This window comes from Macrobrachium nipponense, chromosome 37 (assembly GCF_015104395.2).
Source record: "Macrobrachium nipponense isolate FS-2020 chromosome 37, ASM1510439v2, whole genome shotgun sequence".
Lineage (NCBI taxonomy): Eukaryota > Metazoa > Arthropoda > Malacostraca > Decapoda > Palaemonidae > Macrobrachium > Macrobrachium nipponense.
Genome location: NC_061097.1, coordinates 30,487,359 through 30,514,058, shown reverse-complemented (window position 1 = coordinate 30,514,058; position 26,700 = coordinate 30,487,359). Strand labels below are relative to the sequence as shown.

The 26,700-nt window shown below is 37.4% G+C and overlaps 1 protein-coding gene across 3 annotated transcripts in view; it reads right to left on the bottom strand.

Moving 5' to 3' along the window:
• Nucleotides 1-5,881: 5,881 nt before the first annotated feature.
• Nucleotides 5,882-26,700, bottom strand: part of LOC135209075 (histone-lysine N-trimethyltransferase SMYD5-like) — a gene marked incomplete at its 5' end in the record, with an annotated part of 38,528 nt that continues 17,709 nt past the window's right edge. Inside the window, 6 exon segments of one of the 3 annotated variants that reach the window (XM_064241658.1) lie at nt 5,882-6,010; nt 15,421-15,566; nt 16,454-16,676; nt 21,714-21,891; nt 23,184-23,421; nt 24,993-25,082. In XM_064241658.1, coding sequence (XP_064097728.1) covers nt 15,455-15,566; nt 16,454-16,676; nt 21,714-21,891; nt 23,184-23,421; nt 24,993-25,082 — 841 coding nt within the window. 3 annotated transcript variants of the gene reach the window in all.

Genomic DNA, 26,700 nt, shown 5'->3' with positions numbered 1-26,700 from the left:
CAGATCTGCGCTGCCATTGTGCAATTGCAAACGTGAACATACATTGCAAAGCTGTAGTATACAAGACTTCGTACTGGCGGAAACTGGCAAGAGATTGAGAGCAGAATATCGAACGGAATATAGATTGATTGATTGATTGATTGTGAGTTATCTGGCGTCACAACTACCAGGGTCACCGACGCCGAACGGAATATAGAATTTAGCCCCAAAGGCCAAGCGCTGGGACCTGTGAGGTCATTCAGTGTCGACAGGAATTTGGGAGTAAACCTCAAAGCAGTTGCACACTGGAGCAACTGCTACGAGAGGGTGAAAACAAGATGGAAGAAAGAGAATATGAATGAAGGTAGAGCAAAATGAATGAAAGGGGTTGCAACTAGAAACCGAAGGGACGCTGCAAAGAACCTCAAGTACTGCCTACAGTGAATCACATGAGGCGAACTGACGGCTCTGGCCCCCTACAGGAGAAACAAGTTGATTTTGAGTTAACATGAGCTGGAAAATTAATAGTGAATTGTAAATGCAGTGTGAACAATGACAGCAGATGACTGTGGATGGTAAGGAGAAATGGCAGAAACTGGTAAAGAGTTTGGAACTGTTAGCAAGATTAAACAATTTGAGAGTAAGCGTGAGCAAGAAGAAGGTTTTGAGAGTAAATGATAGACTCGGGAGAGTAATTGTGAGCAAGAATGAAGATTTGGGTAAAATCTGAGTTATATATATATATATATATATATATATATATATATATATATATATACAAGGATATGGAAAACTACTATCATCACCCCCCCCCCCCCCCCACACACCAATCTTTCTTCCATGACAATATCTGGACAGTAAGACAAATGGGCCTTTGCCTATATTTTGGCATGTTTTCTGTCTACAGTTGCCATATGAATAGGGTTCATCTTCTGAATAATAATAATAATAATAATAACAATAATTGCAATTCAGCCCAAAATTAGCATCTCAAAAAGTCAGGTCACCAGATAGGTGAAGACTGAGCTGTGTCGACTGTGTGTGTGTGGTGTGACATTCTCTCTCTCTCTCAAGGTCTCGCCTAGTCTCCCGTGGTCTGACAGGGCTGGTATACCTTAGTGAGATACAAATCTTTCTATTTATCGAACTGTCTCTCAGAAACATCAGTTAGTTTATCTCTCTATCTATCTATCTGTGTTTCTGTAAGTAGTACATAGGTGTGTTTGTATGTGTTTAAATGCGTGTGTGTATATATATATATATATATAATATATATATATATTATATATATATATATGTGTGTGTGTGTGTGTGTGTGTGTGTGTGTGTGTATACGCACATATATAAAAATATGCATAGTATAACTTATTATTCATTAGAACGTTTATAGGGTAAAACACTTCTCAGTCGAAGTAATTTAGAATTTAACCTAATTCATTTAGAAGAGAGAGAGAGAGAGAGAGAGAGAGAGAGAAATCTACTTACGTGTACGTATATATACTACACTTCTCCACGTGCGCATTTATACCCTGAAACTGGCAGTTACTTACACCAGATCCTACAAGCACATATCATATACATCCAATTGTATACAAACCTCATTTAGAAGAAAATTGTCGTCTCTGTAATATAACCCAGTAGGTCATCTTATAAAGGGGGGGGAGGGATTAGGAGGTTTATGGTAAGTGGAAAGGGAAGGAGGAAATCTTACTTCATTATTTGACAGAGGTAGGACAAGGGGGGGAGGGGAGGGTGGAATTATGACAGTGATGAGAGGTATAGTATTTGTATTTATATATAGGTACGAGTCTAAGAGGGGGTTATTGTGATTCTTATGGCTTTTGGCTGGCTGGCTCTCTCTCTCTTTCAAATCAATAAATTTATATTTTTTCTATCTATCATTTGTATTCTCTCTCTCCTATCCTTCAATTTTCATTCTAACTCTCTCTTTCAGCTTCCATTCCACCTATCTCTATCTCTCTTTCTCTCTCTGTCTTTTAAATCTTTTAAATCAATAAATTTATATTATTTCTATCCACCATTTGTATTCTGTCTCTCACTCTCTCTCTCCTTTTCACCTATTCTTCAATTTTCATTCATTCTCTCTCTCTCTCTGTGTCATTCAAAACAATAATTTATATTTTTTCTATCCATCTTTTGTATTCTCTCTCTCTCTCACTATTCGTCAACTTGAAACGAATGACGTAATTTTTATTTGACCCTTAAGGGGCAAAATAACCTCAACTGTATAAATGTTCTCGAGAGCTAATAAGAATATTACCCGGTATATTCTACTTATATGACAATAAAAACGTATATTAGTTCTCAAGTTTACTTGACAGAATCTACTTAAAAAGAAAAGTGATGGTTTATTTGTGTCTAGTACTCTCAAGTAAATTACTTTCTGAGCCGGAACTAAAACTCCCTTTTAAGAAGTACATTTCGGTTGAGGACTACTTTTAAAATGCTTTTTTCGTAAGTTGTATTGTATATTTTGCACTCTCAAATATGCATCTCAGTCGAGAACTGCTTTTAAATTGCTTTTTTCGTAAGTTGTATTTTATATTTAGTAGTATCAAGTATGCATTTCTATTAAAACAGCTTTTAAAATGCTTTTTTCATAAGTTGTATTTTACATTTAGAACTCTCAAATATGCATCTCGGTCGAAGACGACTTCTAAAATACTCTTCGTTAAGTTGTATTTCAACTGAGATCTTTCACATTCACAATTAACCCCTGATCCAATTTATCTACCCAGAGCAACCACATTCGCTGAACAACAGCAGCAGAAATATGCAGTAAATTTCTAGCTTAGCTGTCGAAGTACTCCGAAGTCCTGGAGGTCTTTATTCCTCCTCACACCGTTGGACTGTGAAACATCCTCCCTAATCCCTAATACTCTTCTCCTTGAATTTTAATATATTTACATCTATTTGTTAATTTATTAATTTATTTCTTAAATAAGCTGGATTCTTCTCTCTCTATTTCCCTTCATTCCCTAATGAACACCATAATATTCTTAGGAAGCCTAAACTACAAGTCAATGGGCCCTTTAGTGGGGCTTGTTCCATAGGTTTCATCTTCTGAATAATAATAATAATAATAATAATAATAATAATAATAATAATAATAATAATAATAATAATGAGTAGAAATCTCAATTACGAGGGCACAAGTAATTGTCTTTAAAAGATCCCCAATAATATACTGATGGTAGCAGTAGTAAAATTTAATAAAACTATGTAAAATTTTATGAAACTAAAATTTTATAAAATCAATGTAAAATTTTATAAAACTATGTAAAATTTTATTAAACTAAAATTTTATAAAACTATGTAAAATTTTATTAAACTAAAATTTTATAAACAATGTAAAATTTTATAAAACTAAAATTTTATAAAACTTTAAAATTTTATAAAACTAAAATTTTAAAAATTTTCTAAAAACTATGTAATTATTTATAAAAACATGTAATATTTTACTACTGCTACCATCAGTATATTATTGTGAACCTTAAAAACAATAATAATAATAATAATAATAATAATAATAATAATAATTAATAATATTATTATTATTATTACGGGCCGTTTCCCTGAACTCTAAGTATGTCCATCAAAGCTAATGAAGTTCAAATAGTTATAATATATCTCGATTCCTTTATATCTTTGGCCAATCAGGTAACTTTCGACATTAGTTGAGACTACTATGCTAGATCATTCAAGTAGAGAACACACACACACACACATATATATATATATATATATATATATATATATATATATATATATATATATATATATATTATATATATATATATATATATAATATTGCTCTACTACTGAGAGAGAGAGAGAGAGAGAGAGACTAATCATAAGCAGGTAATGTATTGATAACTAACTTTGATATGCGTGTTATTTTTCACGAAGAAATCTCAGAGAGAGAGAGAGAGAGAGAGAGAGAGAGAGAGAGAGAGAGAGAGAGAGAGAGAGAGAGAGAGAGAGAGAGAGAGGGGGGGGGGGAAGCTAATTGGCGAGTGAAAATCAGAGAAGAAAAACAAGTTAATTGTCATGTTTCTCATTTAACGAGGCTATTAGGGCTTCTAATCTCTTTTTTGTCATGTTTCTCATTAAATCTCAGTATCCAAAACTTTGTATTGGCTCTCAATTATTTTTCTTAAGGAGTTTAATGTAACTTTTGGGGGATTACGCTACGCATAATGGGTCTCATTATCCTGCCAGACTGTTAATTGTCGTGTTTTCTCATGTAAAAGAGATACGACAGCTTCGTTGAGCTTGGTCAGAAGTTGGATGGGTGACAACGTAAGTAATAACACAGGCCTAAAAAAAAGTTATCATATTAATAAAAGTGACCTATAAAAGTGTCATCCAAAGAAGTAACATCGGCCTATAACTTCATCTTCCTGAGTACCAACGTATGCCTATAGAAATTAACTTCAAGTAATAATATAGGCCTATCAAAATTAATCTTGGTGGAATAACATAGGCTTATGAAAATGATCTTAATGTTATGAAATAGGCCTAGAAAAATCATCTTAAAGAATAATATTTGGCCTATAAAAGCTATCTTAATGTAGGCCTAAAAAACTTGCTCTCGAAAAGTAATACTTTTACACGTAACACAAAGATACTCTTAATAAAAATAGATATAATAATAAATAAAGTATATCAAAATTAACAATTAAAATTAATATATATGTATATATATAAAATAAACACAACTTGAAAAGATATAAGTTTCATTAACAAAAGAAACAAAAGATAAAAACAAAAGTGATTCTGCAGAAACGCCCCCATTAACATAAGCTCACACACACGAGTCTTAATAAAAGCAGCCCTTGGCGCGCTCTCTCTCTCTCTCTCCTTGGAGTAAATAACGGAAGAAGTGGTGTTATGAAGGTTATGTCTAGTCTTTTTATTTCTTTATTTCTCTCCCTCTCTCTGTATCTTATATATTTAAAAGATATTGTCACCTCTATATCTCTCTCTCTCTCTTTCTCTCTACCTATATCTCCTTCTCACTTCTCTCTTTATTTCTCATTTTGTTCCTTCTCATCTCTAAAGCCCAATTATGCTAAACCCCCCCCTTCTCTACCTCTCTCATTCGATAATAATTTATTACCTTATCTTCCCCCTCTCTCATCTACCAATTTAGCTCCTTCTCTTCTCACTTCCCTGGCCACAACTGAGCTCTCTTTCTATCTCTCTCTCTCTCTCTCTCTCTTTCAAGTACTTCCTGCCCTTTCCAGGTCTTATGTGAGGGAACTATGATATTGATTAAGTCTCCCCTGAATGGGAAAACATGAGGTGTCAAAATAATAATGATGAGAGAGAGAGAGGAGAGAGAGAGAGAGAGAGAGAGAGAGAGAGAGAAGAGAGAGAGAGAGAGCATCAACTTATACTCACAAAGAATCGAAAAAGTCACCTCTGTTGGACAACACAGTTTAACCTATGAGACATAGGCCTATTGCCTGTAATCACAACATAACAGTTAATAAATCAGCAAGTCACATAATGTGGCATAAAGAAAAAACAAATACGTATGTGGGCCACAAGAAATAGGATTCATCTTTCAACCAAGCACACAGCTTATAGATAAAATATAAGATTTAAGCCAAAGGCCGAGCACTTGGACCTAAACAGAACTTGAAAGTATGGTATCAAAGAGTGAAAGGGATTGCTAAGAACCTAGGTAACGCTTACAGTGCACCATGTGAGATGCAATAACAGAAGCACCCCTTAAGGGGTATTATTACTAACTGCAATTCACAAGTAGTGAAAAATTTTGATGGCAAAATAACCACAATGGCACTACATTTTTGTTGAGCGACCTAGAGCTTTCCAAACCTACACAACTAAAAAATTCCTTACCTCCTGTACCCAAGGTCTTGAGGTTTGTCCTATATATAAAAAACTTCATTCTCATCAATCATAGGGCTTGTCCAATGGTACAAGTTAGGAGGACAATGCAGATTTGTGATTTGTACCAATTTCAGTTAGTTCAGGCTTCCTTGGTGAAAAAACAAAAAAACAAAAAGGACGTTCAAAATCAAAATGGGTGTTTTATGGAGAACATAAACATTCATTATCTTTAAAATACCTCTTCATCTTTCTTTGATTTTAGACAATATTCTCCTGTGAAGTGCATATTCTTTTATGTGACATGCATGAATACAAATAAATGCCACAGTTTACACAGAAATATAGATCCTTCTATTTCCCCATAAGTCACAAAAATTAACATCAGCACTTTCAACTTCAAATGAAATATGGTTATTAAATTGTAATAAAAATTATTCATTGCATTTATTATAATTTCGTGTCCCCCAAAAGCAGTGTCCTTTTGTCCGAGTATTCAGTTTCCTCAGGTATGTTGAAACTTGAAACTAGATTGAATCATCTCCTTGATTTGTGGTTGATTACAATTTACAAAAATTGCAAACACATTTGCCTTTTTAGGTTGTATTAAGCGTAAGCAAGATACAAACTAGGAAACCAAGATACTAACTAGGAAACAGTAATGTCTAGCGTTTACAATAACCTACGTGATTTTATATACCTGCACTACAAATACTAGTAATACTATCATAATTTCTACTAAAATAGTACAGTAACAGTGGCTTTAATCTATCAAATACATCAGCAATGATTATGAGAAATTAGGATAAAGTGGATTACGCTCATAGTCATAAAAACAGGAGGAGGATTTGACAATTACAAGATCTGCTGCTTTCCAAATCAACAAAAATTATGAAATTACACTTCAGTCACACCCTGCAGGTGGGTACTGCCTACAGCTTACCCTATATGGTACACTGTAAATGGTACTAAAAGTTCTTTGCTGCATTACTTTTAGCATTTTACTTCCCATCTGTTCCTATAGGTCTGTCTGCTATTCTATCTAAATCCTTCAACTTTACCTGGGTCCAATTTTTAAGTTTCCTTACAAACAGATGCTTCGCAGGTGATCTAAGACTTTAGAAATGTGGAGGGCTGATCTTGGTAAAATGCTGTTTCATAAAATCTTCATTCATAATTTAACTTGGTGGACTTTAAAGAAACTGGTTGCCATTTAAAAGAGATCTTATATATATCGATTGATTTGTTATGTCTCCAGCCATTACAAAGAACATGGAACATTTCAACTTTTACTACAAGGAAAATTTTTATTAGCTGTCTGTTTACCTGAACAGACACATTAGACAGGTTGATGTACTGTGAGTCTTGGAGGAAAAAAATGGACTAAAAGACCAACCTGTAACATACACCCAATTCAAACTAGGTTAAGAGAACCTCAAAAATATGAATGAAAAAATGCAGGTACAATACAATATAACAACAATCATTTACTAAATATGCATTTACATGAAACAGAAACAGCTACTCTTAGTAAATACAAGTCATACTACCTAAAATTTACATCTACCAACCTTTATTACTTACAACAGATTCTCTTATTTCAAGACAACATTACTACAACTAAACTAACAATTATTAATATTATTCCAAAGATGAACTTTAATCAGATGGAACAAGCCCACCAAAGGGGTCACTGACTTGGAATTCAAGCTTCCAAAGAATACGGTGGAAGAAAATTGGAAATACAGAACAAAGATATCATTTATTAGAAAAATTATTAAATTAATGAAAATGAAAAAAATAAATTATCTAAAGTAAAAATATTGCTTGCAAGTCCAAATACAATTGTTAAATTACCTTTAGTAACAGTGACTGTAGCAGTGACTAGTGATCAGGACCATACACACAGTGTTGTTAAACTACTAGTAGTGTTATTTTGTTTATTTTTCCAAAGATATTAAAAAAAATAGTTTCACATATTCTTTTTGAACTATGAAAAAGTACAACAAAATTCCTTTCCAAAGATATATACATATACAGGCAGTCCCTGGGTTACGACGGGGGTTCCGTTCTTGAGACGTGTTGTAACCCGAAAATCGCCGTAAGCCAGAACATCACCAAAAATCCTAAGAAAACCTTACTTTTAATGCTTTGGGTGCATTCAAAACTACGTAAACTGCAATCTTATTCCATTTTGCATCAAAACACCTTCAAAATTTTGATTATTTTGCATTTTTGGTGTCATATTTCTTCTGCCAGATGAGCGTTGTAGGCGTCGTAACCCTGGAAATAATTTGATGAATATAATTGAAAAGCGCCTTAACCTCGGAACGTCGTAAGCCGAACCCATCGTAACCCGGGGACTGCCTGTATTACTATTCATGTAAGTTACTGCATTTTTTTAAATGCAGTAAAAATATGGTAAACTAAGCAAAAATTTTGATAACTTTTAATTGTCAACTGGTTTACTGATAATTGTTTCTAACAATCCTTACTTGCAGGGGAGACATATATTTTGTTTATATAGAAATAATACATTATTATGAAAAGTGACTAACATGTAGAAAAAGTTATATTAGCACCCAAATTTAACATAACATAATTCAGTGTCATTTCATTAACTGTACAATATTGTTTAAAAACATCAAGTATTAATGCAAAGGCCCAATATCAAAAACACTAAGGCAATTGGTGAAAATGATCAGCTGGTTAATAATGCACCATTGGTCCTATTAAAAAATATTGCAAGAGCATGAAGTGCACAAAATTCTAGCAGAAATGGTTCTCACAGTGGGGAAAATTTCAAAGATCTCTCTCTCTCTCTCTCTTCCCCATGGGTCTATTACAGTGCATCCTAGACTTCTGGCAATTTGATCTTATGGCGCTTTTTCAGCTCTGTAACTTGAAGCAACATCAATTTTGGGCGCTATTAAAGGATCCCCTACCCGAAGTCGAGGACGTACTGCATCTGATGTTTTACTGCACTGCAGTAGTAGTAGTAATAATAATAAGGAAGTGACACAAAAATGATTTTGAATATGATGATAATGAAATGTAATGCCATATATTAGTTCTGTACTTTTTTTTACATATCAGTTGGTAATTACAAGCTTAGCTGTGGTTAGGAAACAATATGATACCAAAATGGATTCAAATCAATACACTTAATATAAAATAAACATGTTAAACTGATGTCATAGTCTTAACAGCAATAATGACTATCTCACACTAATGATTGAGACAAAAATGAGAAACTATTCATGTTAGCCCATCAAATTCATTATAGTACTCTCTTTTCCTGTGTGACGTTATCATGACTCAGAAGTTACTACATGGATTACATAATATGTACTTTAACCAGTAATGCACTGTACAAGTTACAACTCTCAATCTTGACTGGTTTCTGCAAAATCAAGCACAACTCATTTATTTGTCCTATTTTAGAAAAATTAGTGGACATATAAATTAAGTTTTGCTCTGGTCAAATAACCATTTTCTTATGCAAATCCTGGACTCACATCTAACCTGCAACTTTCTAGTTTAAAATCAAACACTTAACAGACCAGGGTCTTCCAACCCATTTTTGTTTTGGAGGTAATGTAAATAAAAGCTTAGTCATACTTTGGGAAGGACCAGTTTTCCCATGACACGGCTGCTTTTCCTTGCAGGGCACACTGCATAATAAACCTGGGTGTTCTCCGCATTCTGAGGTATTGTATATGAAAATCCTCCACATATTCAGGGATATGTTAACTTTGTCCCCTTTCCATGAGTAACAAATGTTCTTGAATGAAAGTCCCACAGACTGTGATTATTTACCAGTTACAAAATGGGTCCAGTTTTTTTATTAACTGAATTCTTTTACTTGTTCCCAGCTGAAGCCATTGGATACAATCACTAAATTTCTGTTTTGTATAAAAAAAAAAAACAACAGCATTTCCAGTTAACATCTTTACCACAGGATAGATTGACAGACTAATAAGTCTTCAGTAGGGTAAAAACCACTCAGGTAAGGTGTAAAATTTTATTCTGCCAATGTACTGCAACACTAGATGCCAATGTACATTTCAGAACTATATATATATAAACACATACTATAACAGCACTGTAACAATAAGAATTTCATCTAAAGACCATATTCTCACAGATATGCATCTCCTATAATGTAGATAGAGACCTGGTCAAATTCTAATCAACTCTAATCTTGGGAACTCCATACCTAGGTGCTCTGCCACCAAACTGCTCTATGAAACTGAACTTAATGGGTCTGTATGCAAAATATGGCCAACTGGCACCTTCACGACCTGTTAAAAAGGGCTTTTGTTGTGCCTGGCCACATGCAATGTACCACCATAAATCATTGTAAAAAAAGTCTACACTACATCTATCTCTTTCGTAAGAACTATGGACAGAATCCGTCACACGATACAACAATTACGATCAAACGTTCGGTAATTTCAGAAAGTCATCGGCTGGAAGTACACCAGAACTCCAAGACTGGTTTGCACACGGAAAAGAGAAGGAAGTCTTAACATTAAATATGACTAATGAGGATCACTAATGTTAAACTATTAACATGTAGGTTAATGCTTGCTTTCATTAGTGAGTAAAGCTGAACTTATTTGCATGGTACGTAGAAGCACCTTCGATGTGGGCGAGGTAGAGCCATTCGGTGAAGGTTACGCAGGGTTCTGTAAAGGGATAAAGGCACGTTACTTCCGACACGGTGGGAAAAGGAAAACCTTAGACCTATTTGTTATGAACGTCAGCTAATCCTCATGTCTTACAGTTTGTAATCCCTGTTAGTCCTCTAGGTTGACTGAAATTGGAACTGGAGTAAAAAGGTTTTAAAGGCATAACAGGAGGAAAACCTCACAGTTGCACTATGAAACAACTGTTAGGATAGCGTTAAGGAAAGTAAAGAGAATATGAACGGAGGTTTACAAAAGAATGAAAGGGTTTGCAGCTAGGGGCCAAAGGGACGCTGCAAAGAACCTTAAGGGGGCCGGCCGGCTAATGCCATTTTTTAATGACAGGACTTTAACATTAATACCACTTAATAAGGTGACTTGGGACATCTCCAAACCGCATATGATTTTCGCCTCTGACCTTCGGTTTTGTGACACCAGGGCAATTTATCCCGAAAATAACCATTTTACAAATTCTATCTCCTCCCTTGATATTTAATATTAAGACCTGGGATTACTACCATATATAGACCTGATGTCAACCTCCAATCAAATGGAATTTTTTTTCTAAGTCATTTTTTTGCTAGATATGAATTTTTCAATATGGTAAAAAAATAAACCCTATAAATCACGAGAAAAAAATTTATAAAAAAAAGACGAAACAAAAATTGAAAAAAAGAGCTCTATTTGATTGTTCTATAATGTCTTTCTGAGTTATACACCAAATTCCAATGTAATAGCTTTAAAACTAAGTGAGGAGATAGATTTTGAAGGTCAATAAGTATAGTTTTGAGATACGGGCGTTCAAAGTTTTCCTTCGTATTTCTATAAAGACAGTGTTAATAAATAATGATTATTATGAATGTATATTTCTTTTTTGTGTATTAATAAACCAAAACTATTTTATTTATCATAATTTAATCATAAAAGATGATCCCTTTGCTCATATATCGCAGCCTGGGGCACTGCTTGAGGCAAGATGGGGCACTCCTTCCTACGTAACCCCTCTCTCTCCCCTTCAGTAACTCGGCTTATTACAGCGAATTTTCTTCAGTATGTTAGCGAGATGTTTTCCTTGTATTTTCCTCTTTGGCATGATGACATTCTTGCCGAAACAAAGATAAACATACGTAAATGCAAGAGAATGTCAGAGGTGAAACTCGAAGGTGTACTCTTTTTTTACAAAGACAATTTAATAAATCATGATTATTATGAATTTCATATTCCATTTTGGGAATTAAAAAAACCAAAACTATGTTATTTATCATAAATGAAGATCTCTTTGCTCAAAGATCGTAGCCTTGGGCACAGTGTGATGTGTGCTGTCAGGCAAGAAGGGGGCGTTACTAGGCAACCCTCCCCTCTCTCTTCACTAACTACGAGTATATTATGATATTCTGTAATAATACTTGAGCGACTTCTCTTCGTCTGTATGTTAGCGAGATATTTTCCTTGTCTTTTCCTCATTGGCATGATGAACTTCTTGCCGAAACATACATAAACATACGTAAAAGCAAGCGAATGTCACGAGGTGAAACTCGAACGTGTAATCTACTTGAAGTCTATGGTCCAACTGATTCATGATTGAACCAGATACTCGCTTCTGCGAGCCACAGAATCTCTACAGATGCCATTTCTCACAATTTCTTTGCCAATAATTATCAAAATTTACGATAACAGAAGAAATATTGCATTTTCTTGTACGGATGAATGTTTTAGGCTTATTGAGTTATGTTTAATAATTACCCTGTAACTACGAAAGTAAGAGGAATTTTGACGAAATATTTCATATACGTATTCTCAATTGCCATATGAAGCTCCATGAATTTTTTCATGACTTTGCATTTTTCGCCCTATACCACCATATAGGGGTTCCGGCCGGCCCCTTTAAGTAATGCCTTTAGTGCACTGCATTGAGGTGCACAGACAGCACTAATCCCCCTGATACACTAGGTTATGAATTTACAGTCTCCACAGAAACCTCATAAGTTGTACTTAAATCCTTTTTTGCAAGATGAACTAGTACAATAAATTTCCTTTCCAAGTGAATATGTCACTGCTACTTATGTCAGTCCGCAAACAAACAAATATTAGTCAAACATTTTTATGACTTTCATATTTTACTCTGGTTCAATAATAATTCCCCTTGAAGAGCCACTAATTGCTTAGAAAAAAAAGTTAAATCATCCTCAAACACTTCCAAACTCTCCAGATATCATCCCAATGCTACCTGATGTCAAAACAATCACGGTTAACCTTTTCACTTTTGTACATTTCTGCAGATGACAAAAGTTTAACACCTCAATCTCTGGGGGGTTAAACTTACATAACGTCATTTGATCACTTCTGAATCTCAAGAGGATACACTTCAGACATTAAAATTAAAATGACCACAAGAAGTTCATTGCCATTTACATGAACCTGATCTTTCCCTCTTTAATCTTCAGCTGAAAACCCTCAAGGATCAACCGACCATAATAAACCCCAAAGGGCTCCAATGGGAAATCAGCCTGCGAAAAGACACAAGTTATAATTAAAGGTGATAAAATAAATAAATATGATGGATTGGAACCAAGAACCGTTGAGCGTCTCGCTTGGCATCCTTTGGCAAGATCTCTTCCCCGTCTATCACATCCCCTATATAGGTGTTTTTTTCAGCTGCTCCACACAACGAGAGACATCAGTGGCACAGAGCAAGAATGAATTTGCTCCTCGCTTATACATTTGAAGATCAGGAAATTCCACAACTGAGTTTAATTTTGGCTACAACTAAAAAGACAATGATCTGTCTTCGCACACAAATCCCACTACGTAGTCGTTTACCCAGTCCAATAAAGGCAACAATTTACGAAGTACAAGAAAAAGCTGCTGTGGTAACAATAGTTTTAGCAGTGTGTTGAAGTACTGGAGAAGCTGCCTTCTGCTACAATAAATACTATAGCTCAAACAATCAACACATCTTGACATTAATTAAAATTGAGTATATTTTTTGGTAAATTGTAAGATTATGAAGTTAAAAATGTAAATAAATTAAGTACATTTAACTAACTATAGACAAACAAATTTAAATACACTACACAATAGGGCATAAGAAAAACTGAACAATACTAAAGTTTAAAAAAAGTTATATACACTTACATTCAAAATTAGCATATTTTCACTTAGCCACATACAAAATAAACAGAAAAACAAAAATGGGGCACAGTTAGCAAAAATGCTAGGAAGACTTGTTAGCCAGTGCCACTCAACCAATACTTCACTTTAAAATTCATACTCAGGACAGTAAGGCCATCTTCTTTGTCCAGCTTGGGCCTTACAGCCATACCTTGGAATAACCCAACCCTCATACAAGAACGCAGAACTAGACTTCTGTTATCCACAAAACAAACTAGAGGGGTTTCAAAAGACATACAACCTCTTGTGGTCTAAGGAATGGTAGTTATTAGAACTTGTGCTCACATGATAAGAACCTTATCTACTTTACCAATTTTGACATTTAATTTAGATGTCAATATTTTAATGGAATGCTCCTGGAGATATCCAACAATAATTGCTAATTAAAATTTACTTGATGACACAAAATATCAAATAAAAAGTAAAGTTCCTTTTTAAACACAAACCTGTAACTGCTACTTAATTGCCCCAGTCTCTAAATCACCTTCCTGTTGGCAAACCTTAAGACTTGTTGTCCTTATTATTTTATGTCTAATTTAGAGATCTGTCTACAAGCATTTTGTGATCAAAGAAATGGCACAGAGTGTTATGGGTTAGTTATTAAAATAAATTTTCTCTTCATTTTGCATAATGATATTTACAGGGAAATTAAAAGATTTGAGAGGTCCTGACTGAATGTGACAACTTCATGGCATCAGATCCATGTCTGGTTCAAGTACTTTGCCTATAAGCCAAAATTTCATGAGCATTACTAACTTTTATGGTCACTAAACCTATTCTTATATGTATTTTCTGAATAGCATATAAATTTTCATAATAAAAATTACTATATTTGGATACTTACCTACTCTTAAAGATAGGTTATATCTCCTCACCTATTCATCCCAAATAATTATACAGCTACTACAAATTTTAAATCTAAAAGATCCTAGTAACCCAACAACTTCATATTTACAAGATTCTAGTACTACCTTATCCAACTTCAAATCTACATGATTCTAGTATTCTAAGATTTCAAATCTACTACTCTAAATACACTACAAAAATCTTAAAATGCTAAAACAATATTTATATATACATTAACAAACAAACATCAGATTGTTTGTACAAAAAACACCTGATTAATTTTCAACCATTACAAGCCATACTCGTGAAGGTCAAAACTACTGTCAAACATTCTACAGTTTGCAATCTGTTTTTATAAAGTTTATAACCTTTCATTTTGGTTTCCACAAATTTGAATGACTGAAAAGTACTAAATTAATCTGAGAGGAATTAAAGACCTCTGGGGTTGAGAAGTTCAACAGCATGGCATATGGAAGGAAAAGAGTGGAATGGAATACAGAATTCAGAACAAAGGACAAGCAAGAGCTGGGATCTACGAGGTCATTCAGCGTTGAAAAGGATTCGATAGACCAAGGCCAGGCAAGTGCTAGGACCTATGAGGTCATTCAGCACTGAAAGGGAAACAGTAAAAAAGTTTTATAGTTGTAATAAGAAGGAAAAGCTCATGGTAGCACTTTGAAACAATTGTTAGCGGATGGGAAGTAAGATGGTAGAAACTTAATTCAACCAGAGGTACAGTAAAAGGAATGAAAAGGGGTTGCAAGTAGGGCACTATCCCCTACAGGAAGGAAAAGAGGAAAAAACTGAGAAATTGACTACCATACCCAACTATTCCTCAAGTCACTAGACCTACCATTTTATTAATGCGTTACGAACACTATTTCCCTCTAATCCTCTTCTTCCTCTTCACCTTCTTCCATTTCCTCTTCACTGGTGACATCTGGGTCATCAGCTTGTTCCAGACACTTACGGCAGCGACAAGTAAAGAGGTAGTTTTCTCTGTCGAGAGGATAAATCAGCCACTTTATAAGACAAGCAATGTGATACCATTATGCTTATACACCACACAAAATTCAGCCAATATATATGACCTCCTTCACGACACACACTCATAAGCATATTAAAATATGAAACCTTCATATGAATGAGAAATAAGCAAACTATATCAAGAAATGCAAAAAGTTTTCCTATACTCATGAATTTCAGGAAATTTATTTCCATGGTATCTACAATACCATGGACTTTCTGCTAGAAAAAAAGACCTGGATAAAAACTCAAAATGAGATAGGAAGGCAGGTTAGAAGAAGATTCTTACAAATACAATGCAAATCTCCAGTATCATTAATGATTTTGCTTTCAAAAACCTTATGAAGAAAAACGGTTAGTATAAAATAACATCAACATATAGACTCTTTTCATGGCATACATTCTTAAGTTGATTAGCCGGTAAAAACCTTTGCACAAATGAGAAATAAGTACTTTCCACAGAAATTTAGAACGCCTTTCTTGACCCCTCAATTAGTATAGAAAATTACTTTACTCACAAAGAACAAGGAAGGCAGGTTAGCATAAGGTTCTTGTTCTTATAAAGTACAATGCAAATCTCCAGTAACATATACAAGATTTTGCCTACAAAAAATTGTGGAAAAAAAAAATCAGTTAGCACAAACTCATGAAACCCTTGCACAAATGCGATATATACATAAACTAGACAGAAATGAAAAACTGTTACTCGACCAATGAGTTTAAACCAAACTTCTTTCCCTGGTTCACATAATACAAAAATGCAAGACTCTGGCAACATCTTGTGACTTTGCCTGGAGAAATGTAGAAAAAAAAATCACTAAGAGAAAGGAAAGCTGGTTAGCACGTGGCCTCTCACCAACCTGAGGATAATATTTCGCGAGTGACGGCTTCGATCCAAGTTGCACTCATCCAGGTAACTCACACAGATCTCTTCCCCGGCCGTAATATCCTTCACGGCGATCATGACGAGATGGAAGTTGTTGTATGGGAATGTGGGCATCGCGTTGGGGTCACAACTGTGGTTGCACGAACTCTGGAGTGGGTATAGCCCGGAGCCTTCATTATTCAGGAACCCTCCAGCCTCTGTTGGGAGAAAAATGGAAACTTTTATAATGAACAAAATTATCTGGATACTTGCCTACTAAGAAAGTTAGCTTATATCATTACACTGAATGGTGCAAAGATATGTATACATAAACTAACTTTAACAGTCGGTAAGATTCGTGACAAATAATAACAAATTAAAAATAAATTTGTATGTTCCTAATATATAAATCTACGCTTTCATACTGTCGAGTAATTCGTAAATGCAAATTACTCATTATACAATTATACAGTACTCTGCATGCAATTCACCTAGCAAAAAATTAGTGAAAAAAACATGGAATTTTGACAAATATAGTTAGTAGCTACATACAAATTAAAAGCTTAACATTTTATCTATTTAATGTCTGAAAGATATTTTTAAGGGTTTCTAAGATCTGACAAAATTTCCATAATGTTTTCATAAACTCTGTTGGAAAAGAATTACCTTCATCATATATTTGTAAGTACACAGCATGCAGTCCATATACCATATGACAAGTGATACAGAATTTAATATCTAAAAGCTTTTCATAGAATACATTTTTCTTTATGAAAATTAACATAAAATAACACAAGAGGATTAATATCAATTTACAGTAGTTTGCTGAAAACGAAAACCAAGCTGAAACATTTTCAGAATGGAACGGAATATAAAATTTAGGCCAAGGGCTAGACGCTGGGACATATGATAAGGTCATTCAGTGTTAACAAGGAAATTGAGTTGAACAGTTTTAAATGTATTACAAGAGGAATTCCTCGCAGTTGCACGAAGAGAAAAATTGTAAGGAGAAGGTGGAAAGTAAGATGGAAGGAAGAGAATATGAATGGAAGCACAGTAAAAGAAATATGATATTGTTATAGTGGTTTCATTTCCATTGGAAGGAGAAAACTGTCGGACGATAAGAAAGTAACCCGTTCTTCCAATTCCATGATCTCCTTAGGAAAAACTGAAGAGGACGAAGATGAAGTCTTCCTAGAGGAAAGAACTGTTCGAGCGAGGAAAGGGTCCCTAGAAGGCTTAACCATTCCCTCGCCGAAGTTCGTTCTTTCCCTCAGAAGAGAGAGACTTTCTCCAAGCCTCTCACGATTCTCTCTTGCGAAGGAAATACTCGAAAACCCCGAGAATCCATCTGAATCTCCAGATAGACTAAGTTCTGTCTGGGGATCAGTTGTGACTTCTCGAGGTTCACGAGTAGTCCCAACGCCTTTATCAGGTCTAGGGTCAAAGAAAGGTCCTCCAAACACTGTCTCTCTGTTCTGGCCCTGATGAGCCAATCGTCCAGATATAGAGAGATGTTGACGCCTTTGAGGTGAAGAAACCTCGCCACATTCTTCATCAGGTTTGTGAAGACCTGAGGAGCTGTGGACAGGCCGAAACACAAGGCCCTGAACTGAAAGATCCTTCCCCTCGTCATGAAACGGAGGTACTTCTTCGAAGAAGGGTGAATCGGGACATGAAAATAAGCGTCCTGGAGATCCAGCGACACCATCCAATCTCCTTGACATAAAGCCGCAAGGACTGAGGCCGAAGTCTCCATAGAGAACTTTCTCCTTTAAGAACGAACTTGTTCAGAGCGCTGACATCTAGTACTGGTCTCCAGCCCCCCGAGGCTTTCGCAAACCAGAAAAAGACGATTGTAAAACCCCGGAGAGTTTTGCTCCAGAACTAATTCTATAGCTCGTTTGTCCCACATTTGATCCACCATCAGACGAAGAGTATCCCTCAGTACAGGGTCCCTGTATCTGGCTGACAGTTCCCGCGGAATAGTCGTTAGGGGAGGACTGTCCTGGAAGGGGATAAGATATCCCTTCCTGATTATGGACATCGAAGAGCGTTTATGAATGTCCAGGCGTCTGCAAATTCGAGAAGCCTGGCACCCACTGGTGTTTGGAGGTTGTCTGTCTCACTTCCCTTTCTTAAAGGGACGGGAAGAAGCTTTACCTCTCCTCTCAGGACCTCTCCTCTAGAGGGAGCTCTGGAGGAGGAGAGCCTGGACCAATCCTGAAAAAAAGGGAAAGTGGGCTGAACAGTAGAAGTCGGTCCTTTCTTGTCAACCGCAACTAGGGGTCTCTTCTTCCTTGCAGAGTGAAGGAGAAGATCCTGTGTCGCCTTCTCAATTAGTGAGCGAGAAATGTCCTTCACTAACTGAGAAGGAAACAAGAAGTCTGACATGGGAGCGAAAACCAGGGCTGCTCTCTGTGAGGGAGAAACCGCCTTGGTTAAGAAGGCACTAAAAATACTCCTCTTCTTAAGGAGTACCGCTCCAAAGAGAGAGGAGACTTCTCCCGATCCGTCTTGTACTGCCTTGTCAATACATGACAGAATACTAAGAATGACTTCGGGGTCTAGACCTTCCGAGTCATGAGCCTTCTTAGACATCACCCCAAGGGACCAGTCTAGGAAATTAAACACTTCCAAAATATGGAAGAGGCCCTTGAGGAGATGATCAGTCTCAGAAATCGCCCAAGTCACACGAGCTCCATTCAAAGCGTGTCTCCGCGATGAATCAACCAAGGTTGAAAGTCCGCTTCAGCCGACGCTGGGAGAGAAAGACCCATGTTCTCCCCAGTTCGGCTACCAGACACCTTTCTTTTACCAGAAAAGTATGGCTGGAGGCATACAGAAGATGGTTCTGCCCAGATCCTTCTTCGACAACATCCACTTGTCAAGAGACTGTAGAGCTCTTTTCATTTGAGATCGTAGGTCTCATCTTCAAAACCGACGAAGACTTCGGTACGATCGCACTCGAAAACAGTGATCGAGGCGAAGGAGGAGCTGCAGGAGTCAACGAATCTCCATACTCCTGCAAAAGAAGGTCCGTCAAAACTCTATAGTTAGAGAAGCCTTCTCTACCGTTAACCTCGTCTTCCGAATCTACGTCCACACCGTGCGGAGAATAGTCTTGAAAAACGAGAGGCTCTTCACCAAGTTCTCTCTCTACTGGCGACAAACTCCTACTAGGAGAGGGACTCATAGAATGAACAGATTCTCTCTCAAGTCTACTAGTAGTCTCGCGTCTGCTTGACTTCTCACGCCTGGCAAGCTCTTCGCGCTTGGCTGGCGCCTCGCGGCTTGGCTGGCGCTTCGCGCCTCGCGCTTGGCTGCGCTTCGGCGCTTGGCTGGAGCTTGTTGCTTGGCTGGCATCTCGCGCCTGGCTGACGCCTTGCGCTTGTCTGGCGCCTCGCGCTTAGCTGACTCCTCGCGCCTGGCTGGCGCCTCGCGCTTGGCTGACTCCTCGCGCCTGGCTGGCGCCTCGCGCTTGGCTGACTCCTCGCGCCTGGCTGGCGCCTCGCGCTTGGCTGACTCCTCGCGCCTGAGCGTATCCTTGTCTAGAGCAACTCGCTCGGATAGCTCCTGACGCCTGGAAGACGTCTCGCGCTTGTAAGGCTCTTCATGCCTGAAGGACGCTTCACGTCTGGCAGGCGAAAGAAGACGAGACTTCTTAATAGGAAGTCTAGCGTCCTTCTTGCGAGGGGGATCCCTCGAAAGAACTCCAACCAAAGAGGCTAACTGTTCTTGTACAGCTAGCAATATCCTCTTGGAAGCCACACCAGCGTCCTCTTCAATAGAAGAAGCAGGAGAACTTGAAGGAGAGCGATCCTCAACTACCGATCGAGGAGGCGTCGAGACCATCTTAGCCTTCTTGATAGAAGAGGGGGCTTCCTCCGAGAAGCGCTCTGGGCTCGAGTCAAACGCGCGCTCTTTCCAGTGCCTTTTCAGTGGCCTAGAAAGATCCGAGTCCTTCCACCCTCGTTTAGGTGAAGGAGAACCGGACGACGAGAAACAATCTCGTAGGACGCTTCTATTAAAGCTGTCCTGAGCAGACTGTAGCGAAACAAGAACCTGCTGAAGGGTGACGCTGACCGTTGGGGATTTCCCCCACAAACCTACCGTTACTGGGGCACTTTCGACTTTCCTTCTCCTCTGGGTATGTGAGTTTGGAAGAGGTCTAGGCCTGGGAGCATCGCAGGGACGGTCAGACGCCCCCTCCACAACACTGGGAACACTCACTTCACTAAGTAATTCACTATCACTTCCCTTACCTTGCATGGCCGCCATTTTTGTCTTCATCTTACGAAGAGTAGCCTTCAGATTGGCGATTTCAGAAGCCGAATCCGAATGCAAAGCCTGTGAGGGTTCAGATACATAGGGAGAATCAAAATCATTAATAACAGGAGAGTTAGACTCAGAAAAAGGCTCAATAGGCCTTGTACTCACACCCTTTTGTGCAGCCCGTCTAATTCTATCCCTCTCTAACTTCTTCAAGTAAGAAGTTAGAGTCTTCCATTCATTAGCATTCAACTTTTCACACTCAATACAGGTGTTAGCTAAAGAACAGTCAAACCCCCTACACTTACGACATACAGTGTGAGGATCAACCGAAGCCTTCAGTATCCTCACCTTGCAGCCTACATTCACACACACTCTCACACTAACACTTGAATCAGACATTCTATCAGAAAAATCAAAAGCAAGTCCAAATCCAGTCCACGGTAGCGAATGCCAAAACAACGATCCAGTACGTCACCAAGAAATCCAATATAGATGATCAAAAAGTCTTGAAAAGCGAATTCCAGTCAGGAGGTAGTAACAACAATGTTGATACCACCGGCGACAGAGAAAATATGATAGAAAATGGGAATGGTTCCTAGTCCTGCCGCCCAGGGCAGGCAGGTAGATCACCTGACCTACCGGTAGCGAGTGGCGCGAAATTTGAATTTCTGTCGGGGACGACGGAGTCTTAGCTAAGTATATATCTGACAGGTAGATCACCTGACCTACCGGTAGCGAGTGGCGCGAAATTTGAATTTCTGTCGGGGACGACGGAGTCTTAGCTAAGTATATATCTGACAGGTAAGTTCATTGTATGAAAATAAGGGGTTGCAGCTAGAGGGTGAAAGGATGCTGCAAAGAACCTCAAGTAGTGCACAGTGTGAGGTGCAATGATGGCTCTATTCCCCCTATTGGGTGATGCAATTTTGTCAAGATGTTTACAAATGTACACAACAATAACATAAACAACAAAAACATACCCTTCTCAAGCTGTTCGTAAATGTTATCGATAAGACGGTCGAGCTTCTCTCTCTCGGGCGTCCCCACTTCCACGACATCACAGTTTCGGACCCATCGACTGAGGGGGCTGGTGCCTATACCCTGGCCGTTGGTTCCGACCAGAGCAACTAAGGAACGGAAGCCTTCCGGTGTCAGCCACTGGTAAGAGGGACAACTAAGAATTATACTTGATAATTACAGGTTCATGAAATTCCAATTAGCAACCGTGAGGTAATAGTGACCTGCAGTACAATACAAAAAATTTTAAGTAAAGAACTACCTAAGAATAAAAACAACTGGGTTTCAAACATTGTTTCAAATCATGCAAATGAACCTAATTGATATGATTTTCATGTCATAGCACCTCAAGTTACCAGGAAAGGTCCGTAGGTCTCCAAGTCCAGGTTAAACAGCTTTTCAAATAAAGATTTTCCTAAGGCATGGCAGAGACTGAAACAAGCATAAATAACTCATGTCTTTAAATCTCTGAGCGTTTCTATATTATTATTGCTTGTTTGTTTGTGTGAATGGTGCTTTTACGTTGCATGGAACCAGTGGTTATTCAGCAACAGGACCAACGGCTTTACGTGACTTCCGAACTACGTCGAGAGTGAACTTCTATCACCAGAAATACACATCTCTCACTCCTCATCGGAATGGCCGAGAATCGAACCCGCAACACCGAGGTAGGACGCCAACACCATACCAACCACGCCACTGAGGCACTCTATATTATTATTATTCTCATTCAGAAGATGAACCTATTCATATGCAACAATCCCAGAGGGACCTTTGACTTGAAATTCAGGCTTCCAAAGAATATGGTGTTCATTAAAGAAAAGTAACAGGAGAAAAAGGGAAATACAGAAAGTAGAGATCACTTATTTAAAAAGAAAATTAAACTTAAACTAATAATCAAATAAATAACAAAGTATGCAAACTAATAAAATGCAAGAATTGTATTAAGGTAGTAATGCATGGCATCTTTGCTTGAACTTTTGAAGTTCTAATTGCACAACATCTTCTAAAAGACTGTTCCAAAGTCCAACTTTGAGATATTTGACAACTACCATGCTCTACATATCATTGAGCTTAGTTTCGGATCACTGAGCTTAGTTTCACATTCTTTTAGTCACCATTTTCAAAAGGGTGTCTTTTGTTTCAGTGATTATGTATGCAGATTTGATCATTTTCTAAATATTTTTACAAACTCACTCTTGTGCACCAAAAGTTTCCAATTGCCAGGACAGTACATTTATATACATACAAAAAAGTACCAACAACTATTAAATCAAATGGGTTCTCCAGTGTTGACGTAATCTGGCAATACCAGATTGCTTGCGCTACGTCACACACTGTTCACTGAATATTTCAAGAAAAAGATGAAAAGATAAAAGAAATATCTGTGCAATATGAAAAATAACGATAAACACAATGCCAAAAGAACTTACATGCTGAACCTCTGGGGCCCACAGAGCTTTTTCCATCATACTGCGCAGCGTCTCTAACTGGTCATGGAATTCTGCGCCAAGCAATTTGTGCGCTATCTCCTCCTCCTCGTTCACTGTCCGATGACAGAACTGCATGAAGAGAGCAATGGCACCCTCTTTGTCTGTCGCCTGCCGTACTGTGGCAATTATTCTGGCGAGTAGCATAATGCACGCTGTCTCTGGTGGGTAGTGCATTTGTCTGAAAGGGGAAATGAAAATTAGCTCACAATTCTTTCATAACCTGGTCAACTTATAACCAATAATGATGGTTAAATCATGCCACAGACTCATTATGAAGGAACAACAAATCAACTTGGAATTCTGTCTCTCATATATGTGTATCTTTGCTTATAGACATTCTATAATGTTGTGTGTTTAACCAAAAGTGATGGGCATTACAATCTTTAACCTTTACCACTGTCAGCATCTGTTTGAGTAAAGCATTGTGTCCAATTTTATTCCATTCAACACCTGTTCATGCCATGAATTGTTTCACATCATTATAAAGCCAAGCAAAGTCTTTTCACAATAAGTTTATTTTGGCAGTTTCCAAACAATGATATTCACGGTAACACATCTGAAGTTGATAGACGGTACAAAGAATATGAAACCTCAAATTCAAAAAATTACACGCGCACAATTGGAATGGAATACAAAATTAAGGCCAAAGGCCAAGGGCTGGGAACTATGAACTCATCCAGTGCTATTGGGAAACTGAGGGGTATACAGTAAAAGTCTTAAAGGTGGAACAGCTGGGAATCCTTTGGCAGTTGTACTATGAAACAATTGTTATGAGAGGGTTGAAGAAAGTTAAGATTAAAGACTTGGAATATGAACGAAAATACTGGGAAAGGAGCAAAAGGGGTCACAGCTGGGGACCAAAGGGATGCTGCAAAGAACATTAAGCAATACCTACAGTGCACGGGATACTGCAAAGAACCTTAATTTATACCTACAGTGCACTGTATGAGGTGCACTGACAGCACTACACCTGTAAGGGGCTGAGCACTGTTGGAATAACCTGAAAACTTATCAACAAGTAAAATATTGGTGTGCAATAACAGTAAAAAATGGAGACACAAACCCCAATAACTCAAGTTCATTAACAAATTTTCTTCTACTAAAAGCTCAAGTTCATTATAAAATGTAGCAATCAATTCATTTAATCTCCATTATTAATGCTGGCAATGAAACCTGAATTTCTGTTTTTGGTACACTAGTCTACAATAGTTACAGTACAACCAAAACACTGGTTTTGTAACTGAGAACATATACCAACAGTAGACTGATTCTTTATGGCTAGTGTAAAGGCAGCTTGGGCTAAGCACTGGAACGTATACAATGCATGAACTAACCCCTGAACAATAATGTATGAGCTCATAACCTAATAACTCAATGGCAGCCTATTTTTAACTAAGCACTAAGTATACAGTATTCCTAAAACAAGTATCCTTATCGGTGTTAATAGTATATACTTTGAAAATCCCCTCACAGCACTACCAACTAAAGGGGGCGTATTTCGTCTAGATCTAATCAAGACGACCTTCAAACATGTTACCATTAATATCATATACTAAAAGAAATAACATGGTTATACTATGGCCAATTTGCAAATTTGTTAATCCAGCAGCAGTTAGTAAAATAGATTTATGACGTTAAAAGGCAAAGTCTGGTAAAGGGAGTCCATTCCCGTTCAGGATACGCGTGAAAGCACAAACTATGTACCAAGCAGCCTGGCGTTACAGTATGTCCAAGAAATCATGGCAGTACCCATATTGTACGTCAGTGGTCCCTCTGCGCTTTTTGCTCGCAGCAGCAGACGCATTCAAGTGGCAAGATTCTTGCTGCAATCCCCACCACCTTTTGGTACGAGGGAAGGAGGAGAGGAGGTATTAGCTACGAATACCACATCATCTGCTAGGACAAAATCTTTAAGAAAATGACAAGCTTAACGTACTATAGTTTCAACACGTATGCTAATACGAGACTTTTACTTATACTAAGTTTTAGAAATATTTTCTGTTTCAGCCTGGAGTTTGCAATATGTACAATTCACTCAACAGCCACTATACATAACATTGCAACTAAAGAACTCTGGCATAACTGTAACTATCATTAAATTATAAATTAATTATACAATTGAACCTCATTCCTAGAGCGAGATATGACGTTTACTACAACAAAATTTTCTTTCCTTAACAACAAGCACGCTCTCCCTTGCCTAAACTTGTCTGGTATTGGCAAATGCATCCAAGCTTTTGAATATATAGCTCCTTCTAGGACTACCATCCCAAACCCCTCTGTATTCTGAAATCAAACCCAGCCCACAAACACTCCTGATTCCTCAAACGGCAAAGAGAGTTAGGTCAGACTGCTTGAAAGACAGGGTCCTGTTAGCTGCTGATTCAGATGAAGAAAAAAGAAAATGCTCTTTGTGCTTTGGAAGTCAACACCTTCAAAGAGAGTCTTAATTAGGTTTGCATGATCTTGTAAATAATGTCCCTCTCACACTCATCAAGCCTTGGTTGTACATTAGCTGAGGATTCTGATGCAGAACCAGAAAAAGATCTTTGTGCTCTGAAGGCCAACACCACATTTGCACAGATTCTTAATTAGGTCAGCACTATCTTCAAGATCAAACTTCCCTCTCAACCTCACATAGCCTTAGTTGTACCATTAGCTGAGGATCCTCAAACAGAACCAGAAAAAGATTTTTGGGTTCTGGAATTCAACATCTCCTTTGCAGAAATTTTTAATTGGGTCTGCATTATCTTGTAGATCAAATGTTCCCCTCAGCTGTTCACAAGGCATTGGTTGTCAGTCATTGGAGAAACTATCCTCCCACTCAAAAAGTAAGTCTCCTTTATAAAAGGTGACATTCTGCATTTCTGTCAGAACAAATGCTAAATTTTAAAAGTACGCACTTTGTGTTCTTACAGACCAAAGCCTTTTATCACAACCCCACCTCAACCACACCACACAGTCCCAGATGGCAAAGAAACAACTGACAGTTATTTTTTGTCACCACTTTCACCCTAAGAAGTATGAATAAGCTCCAAGACAAAAAAAGTTGAGCACTTGATGGATGGAAGACAAAAAAAAATTATTAATAAAAACTGGTGGTCCAAATTCTGTTATGCAAATTCAGTGAGCAATTTTAACTTCATTACTTTATTTACTCAAAAATAAATTATATGTATTTTACTTAATTATCAATTACTTCTTAATCTTAATCATTCATGAAAGTTTATCACAGTGGGCAGTCCAGTAACAAAATATCAGATAATCCTGTTATTAATATTCTCACCAGACCACTGAGTCAATCTCTACTACACTGTTATAGGATTAATTCAAACAGTCAGTTCTGAAATCAAAGGTGAAAAAAAGGGGGCAAGGTAAAAGAGGTTGGTATGCTAAGTGGAACTGGAATGTAAAATTTAGACCAAAAGCCAAGCGCAGGGATCTCTGAGTTCATTCT